Source organism: Akebia trifoliata, chromosome 2 (genome assembly GCF_017979445.1).
Source record: "Akebia trifoliata isolate Shusen 1 chromosome 2, ASM1797944v1, whole genome shotgun sequence".
NCBI lineage: Eukaryota > Viridiplantae > Streptophyta > Magnoliopsida > Ranunculales > Lardizabalaceae > Akebia > Akebia trifoliata.
In genome coordinates this window covers 30,003,502-30,030,237 of record NC_141376.1, presented here as the reverse complement: position 1 = coordinate 30,030,237, position 26,736 = coordinate 30,003,502, and the positions used below count along the sequence as shown (strand labels likewise).

Genomic DNA, 26,736 nt, shown 5'->3' with positions numbered 1-26,736 from the left:
ATCCATCTAGTCCACATAACTTTACTTTTATCCCAATGATTCTTATGTTGCTTCTTAGTATAAATGATCATTGTCGTTGTCTGAAATTACTTCATTAGAGATGAATACCCTGATACATTCAATGAAGTACCGGGTCTTTTTCCCTTTTTAACCAATTCTACACAGATATCAACTCAAATCTTATGAAGATAGGGTATCCATCTTGCAGAATCAATTTTTGACTATGTTTCTTTTAGTTCTGTTACTTTTCGTCTTGGCATCTGACAACTTAAATATTCATTTAAAAAAATAATAGATAAGGAATAATCAATAAATTGTAGTAAGTCAGATAGTCCATCTTTATATGCTATCACTAAAAATAATATCAAGGAATGAGAATATTATTGTACCTCACACAGGTTATGGTTTGTTTATATGATGAAAAGGTGTAGATTTTTGGTAACATTGAACACAATCTGGCATATCATTTGCTCAAAGTAGGCAGCACATGTAATCCAAATATTCCAAAATTGGTTTGGAACTCAGTTGCTTTGTAAGATTTAGAGAGAGAATATGTTGTTGTGGGTCCATTCTATTGGAAACAATGTTTCATATTCCCCAAAGCCTCAAATATATAGTTCAGTTGGTATGTATAAAGGAAGGTATATAATTCAACTGGTAGGTAGAATAAATAAACTTATAAATCAGTACAATAGATAAACTCAGAAGGTTGTTTTATTCATACAATAAATAAACTATGTACTTTCCATATACTTCATGAGAAGTTAGTTTACTTCTCATATACATAATTCTTTAATTGTGTTTGTGCATATTAGGGTGGAAATATGGTAGTTTGGTCATAGTGTTGCACAGGCGAGATTCCAAGTCTAAACATGTTGATGGATACCCAATGTTGAGTAAATGTGGAAGATAAACAATGTTGCAACATTGAAAGAGGAGATATGATTCATAATTCAAACGAAACACTTTAGTAACCCACTATACCACCAGTTCACAATGTTTAGAGTTTTCTAAAACTTACTTATGCTCTTAGAAACTAATAAGACTCAAAAACATATAAACCCACAAAATCTTGGTAAATATGTTATCAAGAAATAAAAAACAAAACAAGAGATTTAGATGCAAATGCATAAGAAAGAATAATGTTCATTACTTACTTCCTTCATAGTTAAATCAACCACCTTCTCTTCAAGGAAACCGACATTGTTAACATTGAATTTGTTGAGAAGAATAATGCTAGAAATGGTGGACATGCTAATAGGCTACACAAATCATGTGTCATGATTTTGAGTTCATGCTTGTGTTCTAATGTTAACTGAGAAAATAGTCTGTTAACATTGAACTCGAATGACGACAACGACTCTTGTGACCTTTAAAATTTAATCATAAACTCTAAATATACAATATACAAGTGCAAGTTGTACATTTTTTTTCTATCAAACCAGAAACCTGTTAAAAAAATAACTTAAAAAGAGTTAAAGGCAAGCAAGAGAATGGTACCTATAAAATATTGAATTACAGAGAAAAAAATTGTGTATACTATGCAATAAGAAAAGCACAAGTGCACATGGATTTATAATAATATGTTCAATCCATCAAAAATAAAAACACAAGAACTTTATATGGAATCACTACAACGATGTATGTGAATATGTATTATGATCGTTTATAATTGATATCGACTAAAGTTTTAACATATGGTACGATTGTTTATAATTTATTCATTGTTGCCAAATATCAATCAGGGGGGTGTGAAACAATGAAAAACAATGTCCGGATGGTACATACGCGTGATGTGGCTAAAACCCTTCTGCTGGTGTATAAGAAGCCTGAAAAGGGAAAATATATATATATATATATATATATATGAAGGGCATGAATCCTAACTACAATTACCATAAGCAGTACTTATACCCTCATTTTTTTATTTGTTTTCAGAATTACTTATATCTTCATTTGGTTTCAGAATTACTAAGGTAGATGAAATTCTTAAGCTGATGAGTTCAGAGAAATTGCAGAAATTGGGATGGAAGTACAAGGCATTGGGGAAAAAAACAAAAAGCATAAAATCAAGTAAGAAAAAAGAAATCTTAACAGATCAATCAAAAATAAAAATCAAGCAAGATAAATAAAAATCCTAACAGAATTGTAGACTAACAAAGTAAAAAACCCAAACGAACAAAAATAAAGGAAATTTTGGGCAAATCGCAAAGCTATTTTGGTCATGAGTGAGAATCTAGTCAAACCCAAACCCAACAAAACCCATAAATTAGTTGCAGGAGATCCCATAGTTTTATTTCTCTATTACAAACTAAATTTTTTGGTTCAGATTTGGAGTGGAGAGGATGAGGAGGAGAGGACGAGAGAAGAGTATAACACAGAGGCAACAAAACCGAGAGTGGAGAGTGGAGATTTACCTTCGTGAGAGATGAGAAAACCCTAGATTCGCGACCTGTAGAGAGTGAAAGATAGATTTGTGTAAGTCGAGAGAGATCTAAACGAAGAAGGAAGCCGAGAATGAGAGTGGAGAGTCTTCAATGGTGGATGAATATGAAAGCTCTTCCAATTTCGTTAAGCGCACAGATTAGGCTTAGTATTTCTCAAGTATAAAACCTAGAAGTCTTGGGGAAGAAGAAGAGATCACAAAGCTGCAACGAGAGAGACGAAGAAGGAGTTTCGTTGAAAATCGATAACGAAATAGGATTTAGGTTTATTCGTTGGAAATTCAAACAAAGGTGAAAGGGTATTTTGGTCATTATACTTAAGCCATTTTTCGGTGATCGACTTTGTGCATAAGCAAAATAAAAAAGCCTCATTTCTATTTTTTTAGCTTTTGTTGATATTTGTGAGAGCTAAAAAAGCTCAAATGAACACTACTCTTATAGCTTTTTTAGCTTAAAAGCTAAAAAAAGCAAAATGAGTTGGCTTCTAAATTTCAAACGAACAGCCGCTTATACTCTTATTAAAAGGGGATTGAAAATTAAAAAAAAAAAAAAAAAAAATATATATATATATATATATATATATATATATATATATATATATATATATATATATATATATATATATATATATATATATATATATATGGATCTTCCATTTTATCATCATCTCGAGAAGTCAATTTTATCCTAAGTCTCACTTTCAGAATTTTATAAAAATTCCAATATTTATTTTTTCTCGAGATACGACTAAAAAATTCAGGATATTACAATTCAACTCTAAGATAGAATATATGGTAAATTTAGAGATCTAATGTACATTACTAGTTGCTTTGTATTTAGGGTGTTTTATGAACATAGAATTAGAGAAAAAGACATGTGTTTTTTAATTTTTTTTCAAAAGATGCCCATAAGATACAAAAAAAAAAAAAAAAAAAAAATTAGCTTCTGTGAATGAAAATATACAGTGAAGTCTTATATAGTTACTCTTACAATTTATTTGTAGATTTAGATTTCAAATACATCATGTCATGTGTGGCTGTGTCTCAATCAATAAAACGCATCTTATTCTAATAAGCACATGGAGCAGGACTTTAAATTCTATTAAAGGAAAGTGGAAAGTGTCATAATGGCAAATAATATCAAGGTAGCATAAGGGAAACGAAATCAAAATAATAAAAACTATGTGATTGAAGTGAAAAAAAGCTGAAAAGATTATTGGGTATTAATAAAAAAATTAATTTAATAACTATGAACAACTAATCTATGGAGTACAACATAGAGTATATATTTTCTTAGAAAGAGAAATACGAGTAATAAAGAAAAAAAGGACTTATCTGCAACAAAATCTACTAATCTCGGTAAGATATTAGAGAGAGAGAGATCATACCTGATTTTGGAGGATGGATCAATGAGCCAACAGGGGCCAAATATGTTTGAGAGTGAGCAAGGCGTGAGGCCGAGAGATCAATGAGCTTCATCTTCATCTGAGATCGAGAGAATGAAGAGAGGACATGTGTTGGGTTAGGGTTTTTTTCATCCAACGGAGAAGGGGAGAAATAAATCAAGCATGTTTTGCATTTTTTGGGTTTGGGACCGACTAGTTGCACACCACTAATAGTTGATTGCACACTAACCTTAAAAAATCTTTTATTTTTTGTTTTTTTATAATTAACCTAGCACTCCAATAAGCAATCTTTTAGGGTGTAAACTTAATTTTAACTCGTAGTTTTGTATTCTCTGCTTGTGCTCTACTTTGCTAGTGCTTTGTAATTAATTTTGCTTATGTTCTCTTTGTCTTTAACTTAATTAAGGTACTGATTTTCTAATTCTGTTTAAAAATTAATACGAATCAAGTATTTCAAGGGAACACAACTTTGTAAATATGTTTTCAAACGACAATATTTCATGTAAAAATTATTGAACCAACAATAATTTATGTGGACATAATTGAGAAGAACAAAGTAACTTTTAAAAACAGGAGTGCAATATATTTTTTTAATTGTTTTTGGAGTGTAATCATCCAAAAGAAATGCAAAGGGGAATTTTTAAGTGATGGTGTGCACTTGGTAATGGATGGTGTGCAACTAGTCGGCCCCTTTGGGTTTTAAGCTAATAAACGAGATGTTGTTCACTTAAATGATGAAATAAATTATGACCATTAGATTGAGCGTAATTTAACGGCATAAATCATTAATAAGTTTTTTGTGAGTCTTGTTTTGTAAGCCCAACGTGCACCCCTATTACCATAAACCTATGAAATTTTTATGCTAAAAAATGTCCTAAGGAAAATGCCAAATGAAGGGTTGGGAAAATAATCCTACGGATGCTAAGTTTTACGAAATTTGTTGCCCATCAAATGAAGGGTTGAGAAGGGATGATATTTCTAATGATTTTCAAGGAAATGAAATCCTAAGAAATTTGTATTCATACCCGAAATCCCGTTTTTTCTTCCATCTCTGTCACAGTTTGAGGTTTTAAAATTTTTATGAGAGCTACTATTGCCACCCCAACTTTTACTAACACCACATCAACTGTGTGCAATGCCTTAGTGATTTACATAAGAATAGGTGTGGCATTAGTAAAAGTTGGTGTAGCAATAGCAGCTCTCATCTTTATTTAGGGAAAACAGTCTCCAACTTCGATGTTAGGAATTATCATATTTACAATCTATCACCATAGTCTTCTAGATTTTATGAAAAAGCTCCAAATAAAAAATAATATATATCCAAGCCTCCAAGGTGTTGAAAATAGATGATCATTGAGCAGACAAATTTAAAATTAAAATTAAATGGTGATAAATGACTCTCTATTTTAATATTTATATTTTCAAATTCATGAAACTTTGTTCTCTACGACCCCATGGCATTGGATCAATTTTTAATGCTGATCAAAAAATTAAATTTCCTTTTTTCCATTGTGGGCATGAGAGAATTTCTCTCTTTTTGTTTTTTTTTGTTTTTTTTTTTATCTGTATTTTTTAACCACACGTCAAACGGTTGGGGTGCTTGAAGAAAAAATCCCTCTAAGTTACTGTGCAAAAAATTAAGGGTATTTAAAATATATAATTTCTATTGCGACACCATTTTTTGCTAAAACCACCTCAAAATTTGTTGTAATTCTTGATTTACATAGTCCGACTATTCTAACTAAATTTGTAAGCATTTCACCCTTACTAAGAGTCCTTGGACTCATCTTTTGATTCTATTAACTTTAAAAATAAAAATAAAAATTTAAAAGAGATTATTTTTCACCATTGAATTTTAGTTTTAAATTTTGCAGTTTAGTGTAAGTTTGATAGACATCTATTGTCAAAATCTTTGATCAAGCTTTAAAAAAATTGTTTTTGAAATTCTTTTTATTAGAGTTTTTCAATGAAATTTAGGGCTATGGTGTTGGATTTTACCAATGTTGTAATCCATTTGAGCAAAACGACCTTTAATACTTAAAATCTTTAGTAATTTAGTAAGGAAAATGTTACTCATTTGCATTTGAATTAAAGTGGCATTAGCAAAAGTTGGTCTGGCAATTAATAAAATCCCCTTTAAAATAAACGAAAAATTTTCCTTCAATTAATTTGCCCCTTTTTATAATCTTCAAACAACATTTGTCGCAGAAGAGCTGAAATATATGGAGGCGGCAGAAAACACAGATTTTCTAGAGATTAGTGTCAATATTTTAGAGATTTGTCTTCTTCAAAATGCCTCCAAATGCTTTAATTTTTTATTTTAATATATCACTATTAATAGAACTTCTGTAGATCTGTATTCTCAAATGATGCTTGAGGCTCCCAATCAAACAGACCACGGACGAGATGAGAGGAAAATGTAAAACAATTTAGAGATTTAGAGATTAATATCTGTTTTTAAGTATCTATTTATTCCGGGAATCCCTAGGACATCCTCTCATATATATCGTTCGTTTGTTGATTAACCCTAAACGTGGTTTGACATAAAAGGACCTTCCTAGCTTATTATTCTTCATCTAATATAAGGTTCAGTCAGATTAGAGAAAAATCACCGATTACAATTGTAAAGTTCAGTACTAGCCTTCTAGGGATTAGTACAAAGTTCCTAGGGAACCACATTAGTGAAAATCTCTAGGAGTATTCCCTTCTTTCTATCCATTCGTTTGGAGGAGATTCAAACCTCGTTTGAGACTTGTAAGTAAAACCCTAACATTATTGCTCAATAATAATGAAGAAAAAAAATGCTTAATTAGGCAAATAAGAGAGATTTACCACTAAACATTAAAACGATCTTTTAATTAAATCAGAATTCAGAAAAAGGACAAAAAAAAATCAAACCCACAATCAGTAATTGATAAAGACAAAACCCTTATTTATGAATTATGATCCCAAACACAAACCCTTTTTCATGAATCTAAAAAGACCAAACAAAGCTACCCAAAGCCATAGTCATCAAAAGAGAGACTCCTGAAACCAAAGCAATGGATGATGTAAATGAGGGTGATGAAGATAGTGCAGGTGCTGGTGCTGGTGCATTAACATCTGAAGGAGAATCCGAAGAAGGACTAGGAGTGAGAGATGGAATCTTTGGTGGAGGTGCTTGGGGAGGAGTGATGGGTTTCGCTCTCACTGCCAACACAACAATGATCAACTTCTGACCTTTCTCACAATTTCCAGGATTACCACTGATGAAGTAGAATGGACCTGATTGGTTAAACTTGAAGACTGAATCTCCATCGTCCATTTTCCTGATTGGCTTTGATGTATCACAGTTTAAGTAATCTTCTTTGTTCACAAACAACACAGAATCTGATCCCTTCTTATACTTAAATACTACAAAACAACAACACCCATTAAACAAAATCAATCCAAGAGAGAGAGAGAGAGAGATCCCTTCTTATAATTAAAAATTACAAAACAACAAAACCCTTTAAACAAAATTAATCTAAGAGGGAGAGAGATCCCTTCTTCTATTAAAAACTACAAAATAACAAACACCCATTAAAGAAAAAATAAATCTAAGAGAGAGAGAAAGAGACTTACTGAGAGTATCATTGACACTAAACCTAGTTCTCTCAGCCCAATGGTTGTAGTTCTCAGAAGGATTCAACAGCCATCCATTTCTACCACCAACATAGATATCATAAGCTTGAGATGAGCATATAAAACTCATTAAGATCACAAACAAAATCAAGAGAGATCTAGAAAACTCCATCTCTCTTAAGACTTAAAGACTTGAAGATGGACCAATCAATTAATCAGAAGAAAAGGACTTATTGATGATGATAGAAAACCCAATAGAAATAGAAATAGAAACCCCAAAATCAAGTTGTGGAGACTTATGGGGTTGATGGGATGTATATATAGAACCCTGGAGGAGCCACTAAAGGAGAGAGAGAGAGAGAGAGAGAGAGAGAGGTGGAAATAAGGAAACTTAGCTGGTAAATGGGCTGGTTTTTGGCTACGTGTAATAACTTTGCTGCCGTTATTATTAGTTGTTTCATTCATGCATTCTAGCCTTTTTTACGAGGCGTCATGTGGGACTCAACAGGTATAAAAATACGATTTTTTTTAGGGTCTGACGACGATGGATATTTAGTGTCAAGCGAGCAATTGTGATGTGATAAACAGAAATAAGAGATCCTAGAGATTTGTATAGATCTTTAAAAATCTAGTGTCCCTCAGAAACTTTACTGTTCGTCAGACCATTAATCTTCAACTACAATTTCTTTTTATAATCTCCAACTACGTTTCACTGTTGGGTTTAGGTGGCAAAACACAGTCCTCGAGGAAGGAAATCTGCCTTTTTTAGCTCGCATTCGAAATTCGAAAATCGAAACGTCAGCATTTCTAATTTCAAACTTCGTTTGACGCTGACGCTGTTGGAGATTAGTATAAATAATTAAATATTAGGTATTTAGCTAAGCCTCTAGCATCCAAAGAAGATTTGCTATGACAAGATATTCCTAGGGATTCATAGTGGATCCCAAGAAATCAACGCTGATCTGTAGAAAATTTGTATTTTTTCTTCTTATATCACCAAAGTGTTAAATTGAGGGCCTCAAACGGCTAGGAAAGCCTTGAACGTAATATTTAATAAAATTTATTTGATGGGGAGCCTCCAACCTCAATTAAGATTATTAGAGAGATCTACAAAAGGAAATAATTTTAATTTAACCTACCAGTGGGGCCCAACGGTCATATATTTACTTAATGCCATTGGATGGGATTGGGATAGGATTGAACCAATTTAGTATGTAAGAGTTGGATTATATATCCGGATTCTATCTAACAAGTTATTGGATTGGACTTTTATCGGATCTCAATGAACCTAAGTACGAGCCAATGTCAATCATATTGGATCAAATATATAGTGTCATTAAACCCGGCCCTGGGTTATCCAATTGGATAGGGTCAAAACTGATCCATTTACAAACCTAGAATTGGGGATTGTTAGGGGGTTACGGCTCTAAAATTTTATTGTGTCTAATCTAATTTATTTTTATTTTTATTTTTATTTTTTTTTGTACCTTTTTTTCCGTGTTAATTTTGTTGAGAATAATAAGTACCAAAGGAGGAAATTGAAGCAAGAGGGGTTACTTGTTATGAGGGAAATTAGCGCTAACAACGATTCGAGTGTGGGGCTGGTAACTCTACCGACTCTATACCCAAATTGAAACATACACACTCATATCTAATTTCTTACCCGAATTTTAAGAAAATACTTAAATCCAAAATTTTACCCAAGTTTTAGGTGGATAACCATACCTAATTTCTTGATCGATTCATGGGCCACTCAAATTTTTATCCTCTCGTCTGAATTTTTTTTTTTTTTTAATTTAATCAAAAAAATTATATAATAAAAAATAAATTATTTACATATATTCATACATAGAATATAAAATTATAATTTTGTTGTCAGGTAAATGGGTAATCGAACAGGATATGATGTATATTCACACCCGACCCTACAAAACTTTTTGATAAATGGGTATTGGGTAATATTACCTAAATTCTTAATCGAGTAGAAATACCTTGCCCATATCCGATTTATTCGAGTTAGATGAGTCGGGTAAACGGATATTATTTGACCCATTGCTAGTCCTAAAAGAAATAAATAGATGATTGCGCTTAAGGTCCATCTTAGCTGCACAAAATTGGTCTCCTATCTGAAGCGGTTATGAAGTCCAAAATTGACGAGATTAGGCTACAACAAACACTGAGATTTGTAGAAAGCTATACACCTTGAGATCATTGTCTTAAGGGTAAATTACATTTTGACCCCTTGTAATTTGGCTTAATTCCATTTTATCTCCCTAATGTTTTGATAGTTGCACTTACCTCCCTTACAGTATCTAAGTGGTTCACTTAGCCCCTTTCGTCAAATTGTCGTCAACCTGATTCTTAAGTTCCTTTTATAAAGACCGTTTTGTCCTTTTTAAAATGTTATTCCTTTTTATAAATAAAAATATGCTTGTAAAAATAAAAATAAGTCTTAACTTCAATGAATTCTTAGATGGGGTATTTTAATTTTTGTTTTAAAACTTATTTTTAAATAAAAATAATATAAAATAAGTAGGTAAAATAGTCAAATAGTATCTGAATTTTAACCGTGTTAATGATAGTGGAGGAAAACACAATTATCAAAACATTCGGAGGTCAAAATGGAAGTATACCAAACTACAGTGGGTTAAAGTGTAATTTACCCTTTGTTTTAAAATCTGACTGGACCGAAAGTTTGACCGGTCCAACCTAATTAAAACAAATCGGTCCAGTTCATTTCGAACCAGTACTGTATAAGACTTGTCGATTTTTTGAAAGTCAACAATTCAACTATACAAATTATCGGTTGAACCGGTTCCTTTAATATAAAATTTTTTTATTAAAAAATCATTTTTATTTAGATTTTTTAAAGAAAATAATTTGAAAACTCTTTAGATTTGAAGAAAATAGAATGATTTCGAGAAAATCTTTAATCATATGGTATTTTTTTCATTGATTCTGGAAAAGTCTATAATTTTTTTCTTCTTTTATTTGACATTCTAATTTGTATATATTTAAAAATTATTCAGTAAATACAAATGGTCCAACCAAATTGAACCTTGATTGGACCCCTTTCCTACCATTAGGGCAAAATTTCAGTTTGACCATCCATTCTAAAACATTACATGAGATATCTACCTTTTGGGAATTGTTAACAAGGGCACACGTTATAGTGCACTACATACCCTTTGGAAATTGAATTTCCTACCAAAAATATTCTTAAAATATATATTTTTACGTGAAATACCATCGGATGCTTATTTCTAATGTTTATTTAATGCACTTTAACGTTAGGGCACACATTAACAAAAACCCTACTTTTTATGTCTTGGACTCACCGAGGGGTATTGCACCTATCCAAGACCTTTCAACCCTTTAATTAGGCAATAGTCTAATGAGTCACAATCCAGAAACAGTGTTCTGTTCCTATAACAATTTACGATGTCCATGAGGCACGTTTTTATTGGAGATTAAACATAGTAGACTACGAGCGACTAAAAAATGGTTAGGTTAGGAGTCTTATGTGTTTAAACTCCAACGACACCATTCTTATTCTATGGGAATGGGACACCATATATGATCCTGATTATTTTTGTAATTCTTAGAATCATGGTTCAGCTTCATTTGTATCAAATTAATTGAGTCTTTATTTTTATTTTCTGACAACTAATATGCCACTTCAGATCAGTTAACACATATCCAAGCTGGTAATCTTTAGTAATATCAATAGTCCCTTTCTATGTTGCCTGATTCGTGGGTTCTCTTAGTTTGAATTTGGGTTCACAGTTAAAGGGATTTAAGATGGCAGATTTTTGGAAGAAAAAAAAAATCAAGTGTTTTTTTATATTTATATGTTGAATATGAGGGCATTTGGTCATTTTCAATATTCTATTAATAAAGACCAAGGTCAAAGAGGCATATTATCAGTTTGAAATTTTAGGATGATATGACAAATATTATCAACATGTAAATATCAGAATGTAAATTAGATTAGTTATTAGGATCCAATTCAAATTCAAACTTCCTTGTATTTAGGAGTTGGTTGAGTCTTCCTTGAGACTAGGAGTCTTCATTGTATTTAGGAGTGATTTAGTTTTCTTTTACTGTATATGTACTCCCCTTTGATTCATGAAAATACAACAACTCTTCACAATTGAATTTCACTTCATTATGGTATCAAAGCATCTCTCTATTCTCCTCTATTAAATATATATATATTCTTTTTTGTCCCTTATTTCCTTCTTATCATCCAACAACAAAATGGCCACTCCAATCACCTCCTCAGATACTGCCTCTCTCTCTAGCCCTCAAAATCATGTGGTTCCTCTCATCACAATAAACATCTCAGCTCAAGCACCTCTCAAACTCACCTCCACCAATTACATCTCCTGGAAGCTACAATTTGAAACTCTATTCATTGGATATGACCTCCTTGGGTATATCGATGGATCCACACCCTGTCCTCCCAACACCATCACGGCAAACAACACCACCACAACAAATCCATCTCACAAACTATGGATTCGCCAGGATCAACTATTGCTAAATACCTTGATTGGCTCTTTCTCTCTTACCATCATACCATTCATTGCACGAGCAGGGACTACTAGAGAAGCCTGGACCATACTTTCTGACACGTATGCCAAACCCTCTCGTGGTCGCATCAAACAGGTCAAAAACCAACTCAAGAATCCAACAAAAGGCACTCAGAACATAACTGAGTATCTTCACTCTGTCAAAGCCCTTGATGGATTCTGAAGATCTCACAGACAAGATACTGGATGGCCTAAGACGACTATAAAGAACTTGTCCGTGCGATACAAGCTCGTGACACATCCATTTCCTTTGATGAGCTTCAGGAGAAGCTTCTCTCTTTTGAAGCCTCTATATTAGCAACCACTAGTTCAGAAACACCTCTCCCTATTACCGCCAATCCAACACAAAAGACCAACCACACATGGCGTACAAACAAATCTAACATCAATTGGCATCCCTCTTCTCCATCACCTGCTGGTAACCCGAATTGGCACCCACCAGCTGTCACCACTGGCCATTCTCCCATGCTCTCAGACTCACGCTCCCAATATCATAGCAATCGCCCTTTATCCCGACCATATCAAGGATTCTGTCAAATATGTGGCATTCAAGGACACACAACTAAGAAATGTCCTTCTTTTCGGGTGATTCCAATTCAGTCCTCCACCATCGTGCCTTCACCATCACATAACTCACCAGTTCCTTGGTAGCCCCGAGTCAACTTTGCTGCCAACAACAAATCCCCTAATCCGACCTGGTTACTTGACAGTGGCGCCTCTCACCATGTCACAACAGATTTAAACAATCTATCTCTTCACTCTCCTTACAATGGATCTGATAATGTTATGATCGGAGATGGTACAAGTCTCTCCATCACACACACAGGCTCTACCACTCTTTCCTCTCCCAACTCAACTTTTACATTGTCTAATGTTCTTTGTGTCCCAACCATGAAGAAAATTTTAATTTCCATTTATCAGTTTTGTATCACTAACAATGCATTAGTTGAATTCTTACCATCTTCCTTTTATGTGAAGGATCTTCGCTCGGGGGCAATTCTATTTCAGGGTAGTATCAAGGATGGAATGTATGAATGGCTGGTTCCCACACCCGTGTCTACCCCGATTCTAGCCTTCTCTACTACCAAGACAACATCCACCAACTGGCATCATCGTTTAGGACATTCAGCTTTTCCCATCTTAAAGCATATTCTATCTAGTTATCATTTAGAATCATCTTCACCTATGATAAAAGATTTCTCATGTAATACATGCCTTTGTAATAAAAGTCATAAGTTATCTTTTTCGACTTCATCACTTGTGTCTACACACCTTCTTCAAATTATATTTTCTAATGTATGGACTTCTCCAATTCTTTCTTTTAATGGCTTCAAATACTATGTTATCTTTGTCGATCACTTTACCAAATACATCTAGTTTTATCCACTCAAAAGAAAATCAGATGTTCAAGAAGTTTTTAAGCGCTATAAAATCATTGTTGAAAATTACTTTCAACGCAAAATTATTACTCTTTATTCCGACAATGGGGGAGAATATTTGGGCCTCAAAGATTTCCTTTATAAAGTTGGTGTCACTCATCTAACCACTCCACCTCATACACCCGAATACAATGGTTACTCTGAAAGAAGACACCGTCACATTGTAGAAACGAGACTCACTCTACTCTCACATGCCTTTTTACCTCTAACCTTTTGGTCTTATGCATTTAGTAATGCAGTTTACTTAATTAATAGAATGCCTACCACTACTCTCAACCTCTCTACTTCCTTTCAATTAATTTTCAAAATCACACCAAACTATTCTAAGCTCAAGATTTTCGGGTGCTTATGTTATCCATGGCTTCGTCCTTATTCGTCCCATAAACTAGACCCAAAATCCAAACCCTGTGTCTTTCTTGGTTTACTCATTATCTCAGAGTGCATATCTCTGTTTTGAACCATCCACCTCTAAAACCTGTCTCTTGCCATGTTCAATTAGTAGAATCCATATTTCCTACCCATCCTACTTCCATTATAGCTGCAACATGGCTTCCACCAGTTATCACAGTTCCCATCCCTCTTCTAGTTCAGCCGCATTCACACACTCCAGAAGTACATGCTCCAGATTTGCTTCCTGTTGTTGATCCCTCTCCAACCTCATCACCACCATCCCAACAAACAAAACTTTCAACACAACACCCCCCTGCTTCACAACCTATCTCTACACCACCTCCTCGCCATCCAATGACTACCCAAGCCAAAAACCATATTACCAAACCAATTCAAAACTAAACCTTCACACTCACTTAGCCTCTCCAGCCCTGAACCCTCATCCGTTACTCAAGCCCTCAAAGGCCCAAATAAGCGCAAAACTATGTCTGAAGAGTATGATGCCTTTTTTCACAATGAGACATGGGAATTGGTTTCTCCCGTTGGTATCACCAATCTTGTAGGTTGTAAGTGGATATTTCGCATTAAAAGAAATTCTGATGGCTCTATTGACAGGTTTAAAGCTCGCTTTGTAGCCAAAGGCTTTCATCAAAGACCAGGTGTGGATTATCTTGAGACATTCAGTCTAGTTATTAAGCCAACTACCGTGAGAACTGTGCTTAGTATTGCTGTAAGCAATGGTTGGTCCTTTCACCAATTGGATGTCAACAATGCCTTTCTCCAAGGCAATTTATCAGAAACAGTGTATATGGCTCAGCCTCCTGGCTTCATTGACTATGCTCATCCCACTCATGTGTGTAAACTTTACAAAGCAATTTACGGCCTCAAACAAGCTCCTCGGGCATGGTATCATGAGTTGCACCAATTCCTTGTGGATTTTGGATTTAAGAATTCTCATTCTGACACCTCTTTGTTTGTTTTAAACATTGGCCCCAAATTGATCTACTTGCTGGTATATGTTAACGATATTATAATAACTGGAAACAGTGAAGAACTTGTATCTTAGGTTGTTGATTTTCTAGCTCAACATTTTTCTCTCAAGGATCTGGGTACTCTCTCATATTTTCTTGGTGTTGAAGTAGTTCCTCATCAACATGGTATTCTACTTTCACAACGACGATATATCAAGGATCTACTTACTCGGACTTATATGCAAGATGCTGAACCGGTCCTTACTCCTTTACCAACCAATTCATCATCACTTACTTTATCATCAGGATCACCTCTCTTTGATCCATCTGAATACAGAACAGTAGTAGGAAGTTTTCAATACTTGTCTCTCACTCGTCCGAAAATTTCCTTTGCACAAAATATCTCAGTTTATGCATCAACTTATAGATGAACATTGGAATCTTGTTAAAAGAATTTTGCGCTATCTCTATGGTACTTTGAATGATAGGCTTCTTCTTCACCGAAACTCACCACTATCACTTCATGCCTTCTCCGACTCATTACATCCTTTTTCAGATGCTGACTAGGCAGGTAACAAAGATGACTACTCTTCCACTGGTGCTTACCTTGTTTACCTTGGCTGTAATCTCATTTCCTGGAGCTTTAGAAAGCAGAAAACAGTTGCTCGTTTTTCCACTAAGGCCGAATATCGCTCAGTTGCTGCCATTGCTGTTGAACTATGCTGGGTTCGTTCATTGCTCTCTGAACTCTGTATAAACCTCATCAACCCACCAGTGGTCTACTACGATAATGTTGGTGCAACACAATTGAGCTCCAATCCAGTCTTTCATTCTTGAATGAAGCATGTGGCTGTTGATTACCACTTTCTTCGTGACCAAGTTCAGTCTGGTACTCTTCGTGTGGCCCATGTTTCCTCTACTGACCAGCTTGCTGATCTCCTTACCAAACCTCTACCTTGTTCTCAATTTCAAAATTCACGAGACAAGATTGGCCTCTCTACACGTGGCCTATCTTGAGAGAGCATATCAAAATGTAAATTAGATTAGTTATTAGAATCCAATTCAAATTCAAACTTACTTGTATTTAGGAGTTGGTTGAGTCTTCCCCTGAGATTATGAGTCTTCCTTGTATTTAGGAGTGATTCAGTTTTCTTTTACTGTATATGTACTCCCCTATGATTCATGAAAATACAACAGCTCTTCACAATTGAATTTCACTTCATTAGTAAATGGGTTTTAAAAAATATTAAAGTAAAATAAAATTTGCTACATTTCACAAACCTACAGTGAGTCATATATGCCTAAGGAATTGGGTAACCATGGTCTCTTTTCTCAAGGTGATTTGTAGGATGGGAATCAAGATTATACTTAGGTTCCCATAATTTCTCTCTCTTAAGACAATGGATCATCAACTCCATGCTCTTGAGATCACTTAGTACATTACCTACTTTGCCAACCTTCCCCACCTCCAAGAGATGGGTAAATTATCATTTCTTGAGCTAAATTTGATGAATCTACGATTCTAACTAACTGTTCATTTTAATTACCAAAACGTGAACATGCGAAATCCCAAGTTTTTCAAGTGACGATCTCCCTTGTTTCAAAAATACATGTGAGATAGTCACTTGATACCTGCAAAATTGTCACTTTAAAACATGCAATATTGTATCCCTTCATGTTTTGGTAATTAAAATGAACAATGTGTCAGAATCGTAAATTCATTAGAAGTTGGTGACGTTTTGTAAATATCTCTTAAGAGAATGCTGCATTTTTCAAAGGATTGCACAATTTTTTTAAAAAAATTTTAATTTTACTTTTACTTTCCTTCCGTCATTCACGAGGTTAGTGGGCCCAAGAAACGTCTCTAGATAAAATTAAGGGACTGCTTGATACCATGCAAATCATTTGCAAATGAAAAATATTTACTACACTTTTTGGACTACAAACTATTTGCTGAACTTTTTGAAGGGCTTAAGAGGTTCATGCAAATAATTTGCAATGCAAAAAAAGAATGTAACCAAGCATCTGTAAATTAGATCCTAACAAATGATTTGTTTCGTACCAAACATGGCCTAAGAAGCGAAAAAATTGTGGACGATGTTCTAACTTAGTAGACAAAGTAGAAGAATGGATCGCAACTAACATTTATATAGGACTACCACTTAATGCAATGCTTAGATTTTCCCCTTAAATAATTTTTTTTCCTAGAATCTTATCAACTGTGCTCTCAAATGATTGGAAACTTTACCACATAGCGCAGGGGATAACTCAAGGGTGTCCAGGTCTTACGAGCTATCATCTGACAACGTACCCATCTCAAGCAAACTATTAATACACGGCCATCCAATCGAGTAAATTTCCTAGTATTCTTGAATCTTGATTTGGCTTATCCTGGTAAAAGTTGCTACAAAGTCCCTAATATCATTTTTGAAGTCTAGAAATATATGTCATCCATGACTTTGGTACTAGAATAACTAGAACAAACAAATATAATGTATAATTTTAGAAAGTTTGAAAGTTAATGAAACATGTTATTATTTAGTTATTACTATTATGAAAAAAAAACAACTTTAAAGAACAAAAATGTTGCCGCTTTTTTCAAAAATACCCTCCACTTTTTTAAATGTCAAAACCACTAAAAGTTTAGCTATCAAAATTTTCCATTATTTATTTATTTATTTATTATTATTATTATTATTATTATTTAATTTTTAATATCTTATACCTACCACAACCACTAGATATTCTTTAATTTATCATAGAAGAAGGTTTTAATGGTAAGTAATAAAGACTATTTTGAAGAAACTAAAATTTACATTTAAAATAGTATAAATAATGACAAGAAACGTTAAGGAGTTCTAATACTACCATATGCATTGTAGTTTCTAGTCAATATCACATAAATAATGTTAGTAGAGATATTTACGAAAAAGTGATCAACTTTTGACAAGTTTACGATTCCGACTCATTGTTCATGTTAATTACTAAAACGTGAACGATAATGAGTTCGTAGGTTTTTAAAGTGACTATTTCGCAGGTTTAAAGTGAAATTAACCTATGAAATAGTCACTTCGTTTTGAATATCTTTTTACTGAAAATGTGATTGCTCACGTTTTGATAATTAAAATGAAAAATGAGCCGAAATCGTAAAAACTCATTTTCAGCTCACGAAATAGTAATTCACCCTTACTATTATGATGAGGGAAAAGTGTAGGTTTTTAAAGTGACTATTTCGCAGGTTTAAATTGAAATTAACCTATGGAATAGTCACTTCGTTTTGAATTTTTTTTTTATTGAAAATGTGATTGTTTACGTTTTGATAATTAAAATGAACAATGAGCCGGAATCGTAAAAACTCATTTTCAGCTCATGAAATAGTAATTCACTCTTACTATTATGATGAGAAAAAAGTGTGGGTATTTTTTTTAATGAAATCTACATTTATATGTATTTTTAAAAAAAATTATTAAAGTACCCTTACACTTTACCTTTATATATCTGGCTAGCATATTGGATTTTGTTTCCATATTTCACAGATGTGCATTCTACCCTAAACTATTTGGTAGTAAAGTGTATCGGATACCTATTTTAATTAAGGATCGGGATCTTAACTCCTAAGAATGACTCATTAAAAAAGCACATGACCCCAACTCTTTAAATGCAAAATCCAATGGTTGAGATTTATCCTTAGGATAAATATCTTCAAGATTTGTGTTATCAAGATACTCAGAAATCTCAACCATTGGATTTGGTGTTTAAAGGGTTGGGATCATGTATTTTTTCATGAGTCATTCTTAGGAGTCAACGGATCTCAACCCTTTAATTAAAATGGTATTACATCTTAACAAAATAACAAATATTTTACAGACAAGCTCAAGAGACGCCTTATCATTTTCTCACTCTCTTATTTAGTACTTTTTTTCATTTTTGAGGTCCTCGGGAAAGGTAGCTATGAATTTCTTGGGGCTACCCTCCAAAGTTCAGTTGATCCTCGATTCAATTAGTTGCTCATACGACTTTCCGAGAGGGTGGTGCATGTGACCGTGGGGATTAGTCTTACCCGAAAGGTGGGGATATCCATGATAACAAAAAAAAAAGGCGCACTGACGTGCATTCTACAAGTGCTCGATAATGTAAACCCTTCGATGGTACAAAAAATCTACCATCCTCTTCATTGGATGATTTCAATTATCCAATAAAATAGGATTTTCTCTAAATTACTCCCCTTGAATTTACGGCCATCTAAAAAATAATAAATTAAAGATCATTATTTAATGGATTGAATTTTTGTAGATTTTTTTTTAATGGGTCCCATAATTTGGCCAAATTAAATAAAGATAGACATTGATGCATTGAAATGGGGAGGAATCTATTACCAAAAGTATGGCTTGACAGAAAGAAATTGGTGGGGGACTGTTTTCGATTCTAAAATTGGCGTTGACAAAAAAGTGCAATTTAAGAATTTTTCACTTCTTTCAGAGATATTTTTCCATTTAGCCCTTTCCTTTAATAAGCTAAATAATATTGGTAGAAATTAGGTTGTCAATGGGCTGGGTTTTAGCCCGATCCAATCCATCATAGACAAGATTTAGTTATTGGATCGTGTTTGAGACTAGTAGAGGTCCAGCTCGATAATCTATAATGAAATATAAGAAAATTTCCCGATCCATATATAGGCCCAAATACTTGTGGACCAGGCTGGGATAGATATCAATTGGTCTGGCCCATCCAATAAGCCTGCGTTTGGATTAGGATATAAGGTCCATGAATTACACCATTTATATCCCAACGGAGCCCAATCCGACCCATTGACGACCCTAGTAGGTACTTATTAGAAGAACTAGGGGTGCACACGGTTAGGTTTAGTTTGGATTGGGGGCAAAATTGGAACTAAAGTGAGCTTGATTGGATTTAGAAATTCAGAACTAGAATCGAACCAACTAACCCCTAGACTAGAATCAACCTAAACCGACCTTAGTTCGGTTTGGTTTGGTTCTCGGGTCTCCAAAATATATATATCAATGCACAAATTATCAATTTTTACGATTAAAAAATCCACAATCATCAGTGATTTCTGTCAAAAGACACAACAAAGAGAATGACATTGACAATATAATATTAATATCTCTATAATCTCAATCACCTACTTAATAATAACACAAGTGATTTTTTCAAAAGTGAAACTCATTAGTTGGTTAGGACCGTGTCATTTGGACCACTTAGATTGGTGACTATATATAGGATCCATTGACTCCTAAGAACGACTCATGAAAAAAGCACATGATCCCCAAAATCTAATGGTTGAGATTTATCCTCAGGATACGTATATTCGAGATTTGTATTACCAAGATATTCATAAATCTATATGATGGGAAGATCATCCAAAAAAAAAATCAGTCCAATCTGAAACTTCTAACCCCATTAAAAGTGATTTATAATGTGGACCATTGACTTTTTGCCAATTTTTACCAAAGATCATCCTCACCAAAAATCAGATCATTTCAAAACTTCTAACCCTAATTTACAAGTTGAAGAATTGTGGACCGTCCAATTTTTGTAAATCACTTTTGATGGGGTTAGAAATTTTGGAATGGGCTGATTTTTGGTGAGGATGATCTCCTCGTCATAAAGATCATCCTCAGAAAAAATCAGCCCATTCCAAAACTTTTAAGCCATGTTTTGAAAAATGTTTGACACAATGTTTGACTCACTTTAGGGCCTCTGAACGCCACCCTATATATATAGGGTCCTGTTCAGCAACAAACATTTTGGCAAAACATTTTTCAAAACATGGGTTAGAGGTTTTGAAATGGGCTGATTTTTGGTGAGGATGATCCCTACTGTGAGGAGATCATCCTCACCAAAAATCAGCCCCCTCACCAAAAATCAGCCCATTCCAAAACTTCTAGCCCCAGTTTACAAGTTGAAAAATCATGAACCGTCCATTTTTTGTAAACCATTTTTGATGAGGTTAAAAGTTTTGGAATGGGCTGATTTTTGGTGATGATGATCTCCTCACCGTAGAGATCATCCTCACCAAAAATCAGCCCATTCCAAAACCTCTAACCGATGTTTTGAAAAATGTTTTGCCAAAATGTTTGTTGCTGAACATTTCCCATATATATATATATATATATATATATATGAATTCTGATCGGTTTAGTTCAGTTCTAGGATTCCTTAAATCGAGAGCCGAACCAAATTAATCAAATTTTCAAAATTGTAAATCAAAACCAAACCGATGAACTAAAAAATCGAACCAAATCAATCCAAAATGCCTTGGGTTTGGTTCTCAGCTTATCCTGATCCAATGTGCACCCCTAATTAGAATTACCAAGCTTATTTCACACTACAGTAAAATAGGGCTATAGCGACGGCCGTGACCGTCGCTATAGAGATAAATACCGTCGCAAAAAGCATATAGCGACGGCAGGACTAATAGCGACAGCCGATATTGGCCGTCGCTATAGGGTTTTTTAAATTTTTTTTTTTTATCTTTAACTACGGTTTTGGCCGTCGCTGTAAACGCTTTTGAAAAAAAAATTTCAATTTTACACCAGCCCCCTCACGTATTGCTGAATATTGGAGATACCCCTATATTTTGAAATTGATGACCTTAACCCCAGACATCAGCATTGCTGAATATGTTTTGAAATTGTTACCTATTACCAGATTGTGATACAAATTCCCACAAGACATCCTTGACGAGCTACTGATTTTACTTTTACATTACAAAAATTAATGGACATTGAGTAATTAAAACCACTTGTCACCAACTACAACACGTTAAGCTCCTTTCATTTAATATCTAAATGAATGGGCAAGAACCAAAATGCTTGCATGGTAAGAATACAAATAAATACAGGTTAAAAAATGGCTGAAAATGGAAATTACTTTTCCGGACTGTGATACAAATTCTCACCAGACATCCTTGGCGAGCTACTGATTTTACTTTTACGTTACAAAAATTAATGGACATTGAGTAATTAAAACAAAATATCTTACAAATATTGAAGTGTGATGTAATGCAAATATATAAGGAACAAACCCAACTCTCCATCGCCATTATTTTCTAGCAGACTTTGCATTGAACTGTGCTAGATCACCATATCTTCATCTAACGTCGGCCTCCTACACAATGGACACGTGGCACAATCATACTGTGGCCACCTGTCAATGCAGTCTTTGTGAAACAAGTGACTGCATTTTAACTCCCTGATCTATTCTCCTTAATTTTCAATAAACATATGGCGCATTTCTCTCCAAAACTATTCATCTTCAAGCATACACCATTAACTAGTTTGCCCCTTCTACAAAAAAATCCTAGCTCCGCTCCTGTTCAAAGTAAACATCCTATAATGTCAACTACATGGCTGGCTAGGTAACTGCTCATATAATTTCTCTGTCTTATCATACCCACTAGCATATAGAACTATAGATAAACTCTTCCCATCTCCCAGACAATTAAAAATTCATAAATGCAATACCCTTATCTTAGAAATTTAAATAACCATTTGGTTCCTTCCCAGCAATTTTGTGAAGAATTTAAGCCACCACAAGTTATAATGTATCAAGCTAATCGATCCTATCAATTAAATTAAAGCACCATCACTTCCCCATTTTTAAGACTACTACGTCCAACCCATTAACATTTCTTGAGAGAAATCACATTTAAAAAAGCATATAAATATTACCTTGAGAAATTTACCCATATATGGGAGAGCAATCGAAAATGCCGCCAAAGAAAGACCCAAAACCTCTGATATCTGAATGACAAAAGCAAAACAAACCAAAATTAAGGCGATTTGACAGAAACCCAAACATAATATCGATAATTATTATACAAAGATAGTACCAATGAAGGTAGAATTCACTTACGAGCTGCGCAGGAGTGGTAGGTCAAGGTGAAGTGGAACCGATGAAGTGGTTCAAGAGAAGTAGTGAACCAAAAGTGTATCCTATCCTGCACCTTCTTCTTTTTTGAGCCACGTGGTATTTATTTTTGATCTTTGATGATGAATCGGATAAAGATGATTGTGTCAACAAGTAATAGAAAGAAACCTATAAAGAAAAGAAGAAGTAATAGAGAGAAAAAGATAATGGTGAATGTGTGGAGATTTGAGAAGAAATCCAACAGAGGACAAGCCATATATGCTTCTTGCAAAGAAGCACAGAGGAGAAAACTTAATACCTTTAGGTTCCTATTATGACTTTGCTATCTAAGAAATCTTAGCTTGTGGAGACTGATGGGAAGTACAGATTTTTTTTATACATCAACACAACCTTGGATAATATCTTAGATGGATAAGGTGACAGGTTGGTATGGGAACCATTATAGGGGTTGAACACACATGCTTAACACCTGCACACGCACATACAAAAATGCCTATTTACCAGTTTTCTTTCTTCTTGGAATAATAGAAATGAGCTTAACTATGCCTATTTACCAGTTTTCTTTCTTCCATTTCTGGTTCTGCTGCCCATGACAAAAATGTCACGACATCTTTCCCCATCTGCACCAAAATTACAAAAGCTCAAGTTGATAATAAACTACGGTACACTTGGTGTCACTCAATTTCTTGTGTTTCAAATTAAAACTAGAAAAATCTAGGGCATTATGTAAAATTTTAAATCAAAAAGGAAATTGACCTTGAATTGACCAGCAGTTAAAAATAACAAGTCTAAAATGAAGGGCAAATGAATTACTGATGTCCCAGACCTTTATTGTGACCAACAAACTCTTTCACTGGTGATATTGTGTTTCTCACATCCCAGAGCTGTGTATAAATATAATAGCCAATTAGTGAACTTGACATGCTTATTAAACTAACACCTAAACAGAAAAAGAATATCTCAAAAAGAGATTACTCTTAGAGAAGGTGAATTATCATCATCAGATGCAACAATGAGTTGGGTGGTGACATCGGGATTCCACTGCAGAATTGAGCACCGTCTTCGATTTGAATCCGAAAAACTGACAGCAAACAAAAATCAAATCATGTAATTATAGACAGCACGATGCATAAGTGTCCACAGCATTTCACAGTTGTGAGGAAGTAACTTGCCTAATCACTGGTTTTTGTCGCCTTAAGTCCCAAACCACTGGAAAAAAGTCAAAAGCACCCCCATTTTCAGTATAAACAGAAAACGTGCAAATGCTGGATAGGTTTATCAAAATACTGGAATATACACTAAAAAGGAAAATATATTTTCCTTCCTCACCTGTTGTTCCATTATAAGAAGTGGACGCTAATATGTGTTGGACTTTGTGGTTCCATGATAAGAAAGAAACTTCACCCTGAGCACCAGAACCAGTACTCTGCACAAAGTGCACCCAAAGCATCCATCAACTGAAGATAACAACCCAGTAGTGGTACCCAAAGTGCAAACATGAAAACTAGGCAGGTACTTCCTCCATTTTCAGTATGGATCATATTCAGACACTCAACGACACAATGGTCGTTGGAGATAGTTAACTTCATTACTATTATAAACTTGCATGTGGCAATGTCCACCAAATTGAAGCTTGCATTGCTGAAAACATCGATCAAGGGGGTGTATCCACCATTGTACAACCATCCAAGCATGCCCCACTTAGCGGCCTTAGCTGCATTGTATCAAACCACAGTAGGCATTGTATCAATAGAACAAACAAGAACTCAGCTTACAAACAAGAACATGTAACCCATTTTTTGAAACCCCGCTTAAAGCGGGTATGGCCTAAGTGCTTGAATAGTTTGGGCAGCAGCCAAACGGGGCCTAGGCGCAGCTTTTAACTACACTGATTACAAGACATAAAGCAAGGAAAAAACTGTCCACAATACTTCTATAATGCATTTAGATCACATCTCAAAAGAAACATATTCATCAAGCATCAACATTAACAAAGTTTACCTGGCCACGGACTTAGTCCCATAGCTCGGTTGGTTTGACACATTGCAAGGCAACCTTGAGGTCGTAGGTTCAAGTCCAGCTTACCCATCAGAAAAAAAAAGGAAGGCTTACCTGCCTGAGGCATCCCTTTGTTCATGAAAGTTGAACGTGTAAACATGACCCGTGGGAAGCACGGTCCAAAACCTTGGACCCAAATGCCTTCCTGATCCAATCGGAATGTTTAAACACACCAAATCTGTTGTTGTCGTGCCTCACGTATACAATAATAACCATATCTCTATTGGTAATCGAACTTTTAAAAGAAATCTATTTGGATGGATCAATGGGCAACATTTTTGTAATCTTGTATGTAGTATTATAATGCTAGAACATATACTTTCCTGCCAAATATAAAATCCATTCAATCAGGAATTAAAAAAAAAGGATAGAATTCCTTGAGTATTGAGCAAAATGGGCCTAGCTTGAACGGCGTCCATTATCTAGTAATTTTAGAGAGCTGCTATTGGCCCTCCAACTTTTATTTATTGCACCCCAATTTCTTAAATTATTTATCACCCCACTTAAAGATTAAAACACACAATCCAACATGAGCCAAGGTTCTGTATCTGAATCCAATAAAGCAAGGGCTCACGGATAAGTCGGATCTCATACCCAAAAAGAGATCGAACCTCAGATTTTCGGGAAGATAGACTCGGACACACCCAAGGTCTGACTCAGACGTTGGAGAGGTGTTGTTACAAGCACACCTAAGAGCATAGGAAGAGGAGATTCCAAATCGACGCCACAGATCTCAAGGTAATGCAAGTACTTTTTTTGCATCTACACCACTCATCCAACCAATATCAGTAGTTGTGTACAATTAGGATTATGGCACATTTTGCAAAATGATTTATGGAACATTTTGTTAAACAATCATTTGCTAAAATTGGTTAAGGAGTATGGTGATCCATGCAAATAGTTGCATTAAGTAACAAGCACCAACAAAAGCTATAAAAGTTAGGTGATCCATGTAAATGATTTGTGCAGTGTACCAAAGCAGGGCGTACACACATAGTATAAAATCTACAATACAAAAGCTATAAAAGCTTACAAACAGTACAAATCCCCTTGTTTTTACTAAAGATTTCTAGAGGTTATGTTTAGGGAATGAAATTACCAAAAAATAGAGAAAATTGTGAAATTGCCCACTTGCATTAACCTGCATTGGAAAGAATCCCCGTCAGCAAAGCTTAAAACAAAACCAAAGATGGAAAAAAGCAATACCCAAATTGATTATAAGAAAACTCACAGAAAAGAATAGAAATACAGGACAACCTCTTGGATTTCCAGCAGCTATTATTTGTGCATCTTGATACGCTAGTTCCAGTCTCTTGTTCCCATTAGGAGTACTTGACCATACATTATATTTAATGCTCTTATGCACATCATCCTCACTATACGATTTGATTACGAAGAACTTGGCATTAGCATAGTTAACAGGAAAATGTTCCATATTATACTGATCAGTATAGATAATTATTGATAAGGGTTGACATTGGATAGGAAACAAAGCCACCAGAATGATGTTAAAATATAACATACAAAGTACGATAAACTATAAATGCAACAGTGGTATAACTAAATCCAGGCACACAATTAGATTCGCACAACCTATGGTTTCAATTAGATTATATATGTTGTACTAGAACTATAGCCCAACATTGCAAAATAACTTCCTTTGGTACAAGGGAGACAACACTAATACATGGCTATCATTGTCATCCTTCCACTCATTAGCCACAACTGCTGCAATTCGATTTGCCATACATTGTATATAACATAGCTAGTAAGTAACCTTCGATATATAACTGCATTACCAAACATATTGACTTAAAAATCTGTGATATGAGGTCACTCGAGCACGACTCTTTTTCTTATGTTTAAGGCGATCAAATCTGTGAGGTTCAATGTGAGTTTGAAAAGTAGTGTTCAACTTGTTGAAAATATACTATGGTA

At 34.4% G+C, this 26,736-nt stretch overlaps 2 protein-coding genes and 1 long non-coding RNA gene across 5 annotated transcripts in view; all 3 read right to left on the bottom strand.

Annotated features, from left to right (window-relative positions):
- The window catches only part of LOC147410096 (centromere/kinetochore protein zw10 homolog), a 49,234-nt gene extending 45,259 nt beyond the window's left edge, over positions 1–3,975 (bottom strand). The window contains exon 1 of the mRNA XM_086432285.1: positions 3,832–3,975. The gene's annotated coding sequence lies outside the window, so the exon portion shown is untranslated. The remainder of the gene's footprint in view (positions 1–3,831) is intronic.
- Positions 3,976–6,760: 2,785 nt separating this feature from the next.
- LOC147410095 (early nodulin-like protein 1) lies at positions 6,761–7,734 on the bottom strand. Its single transcript, XM_086417282.1, has 2 exons — positions 7,453–7,734; positions 6,761–7,242 (listed from the first exon to the last, which is right to left on the bottom strand). The coding sequence occupies exons 1-2, from the start codon at positions 7,622–7,624 to the stop codon at positions 6,824–6,826; spliced, it is 591 nt and encodes a 196-aa protein (XP_086273408.1). The 5' UTR covers positions 7,625–7,734; the 3' UTR covers positions 6,761–6,823.
- Positions 7,735–21,721: 13,987 nt separating this feature from the next.
- Positions 21,722–26,259, bottom strand: LOC147410094 (uncharacterized). 3 transcript variants are annotated; one of them, XR_015175622.1, is made up of 11 exons: positions 26,030–26,259; positions 25,898–25,939; positions 24,347–24,454; positions 24,070–24,166; positions 23,716–23,949; positions 23,567–23,624; positions 23,295–23,360; positions 23,039–23,209; positions 22,726–22,908; positions 22,542–22,613; positions 21,722–22,182 (listed from the first exon to the last, which is right to left on the bottom strand). It is a non-coding gene; the product is annotated as an uncharacterized LOC147410094 (long non-coding RNA). The 3 variants fall into 3 exon arrangements; XR_015175623.1 differs by having other exon boundaries at positions 26,056–26,259; XR_015175621.1 differs by lacking the exons at positions 25,898–25,939; positions 26,030–26,259 and having other exon boundaries at positions 24,347–24,977.
- Between the last annotated feature and the right edge of the window lie 477 nt (positions 26,260–26,736).

What these genes read in the sequence shown, in the direction of transcription:
- LOC147410095 (XM_086417282.1), bottom strand. Translation starts at nt 7,624, where the DNA reads ATGGAGTTTTCTAGATCTCTCTTGATTTTGTTTGTGATCTTAATGAGT. An exon ending in TAGTGTCAATGATACTCTCA is followed by an intron (nt 7,243 to 7,452) that starts GTAAGTCTCTTT and finishes GTTGTTTTGTAG; the next exon opens with TATTTAAGTATAAGAAGGGA.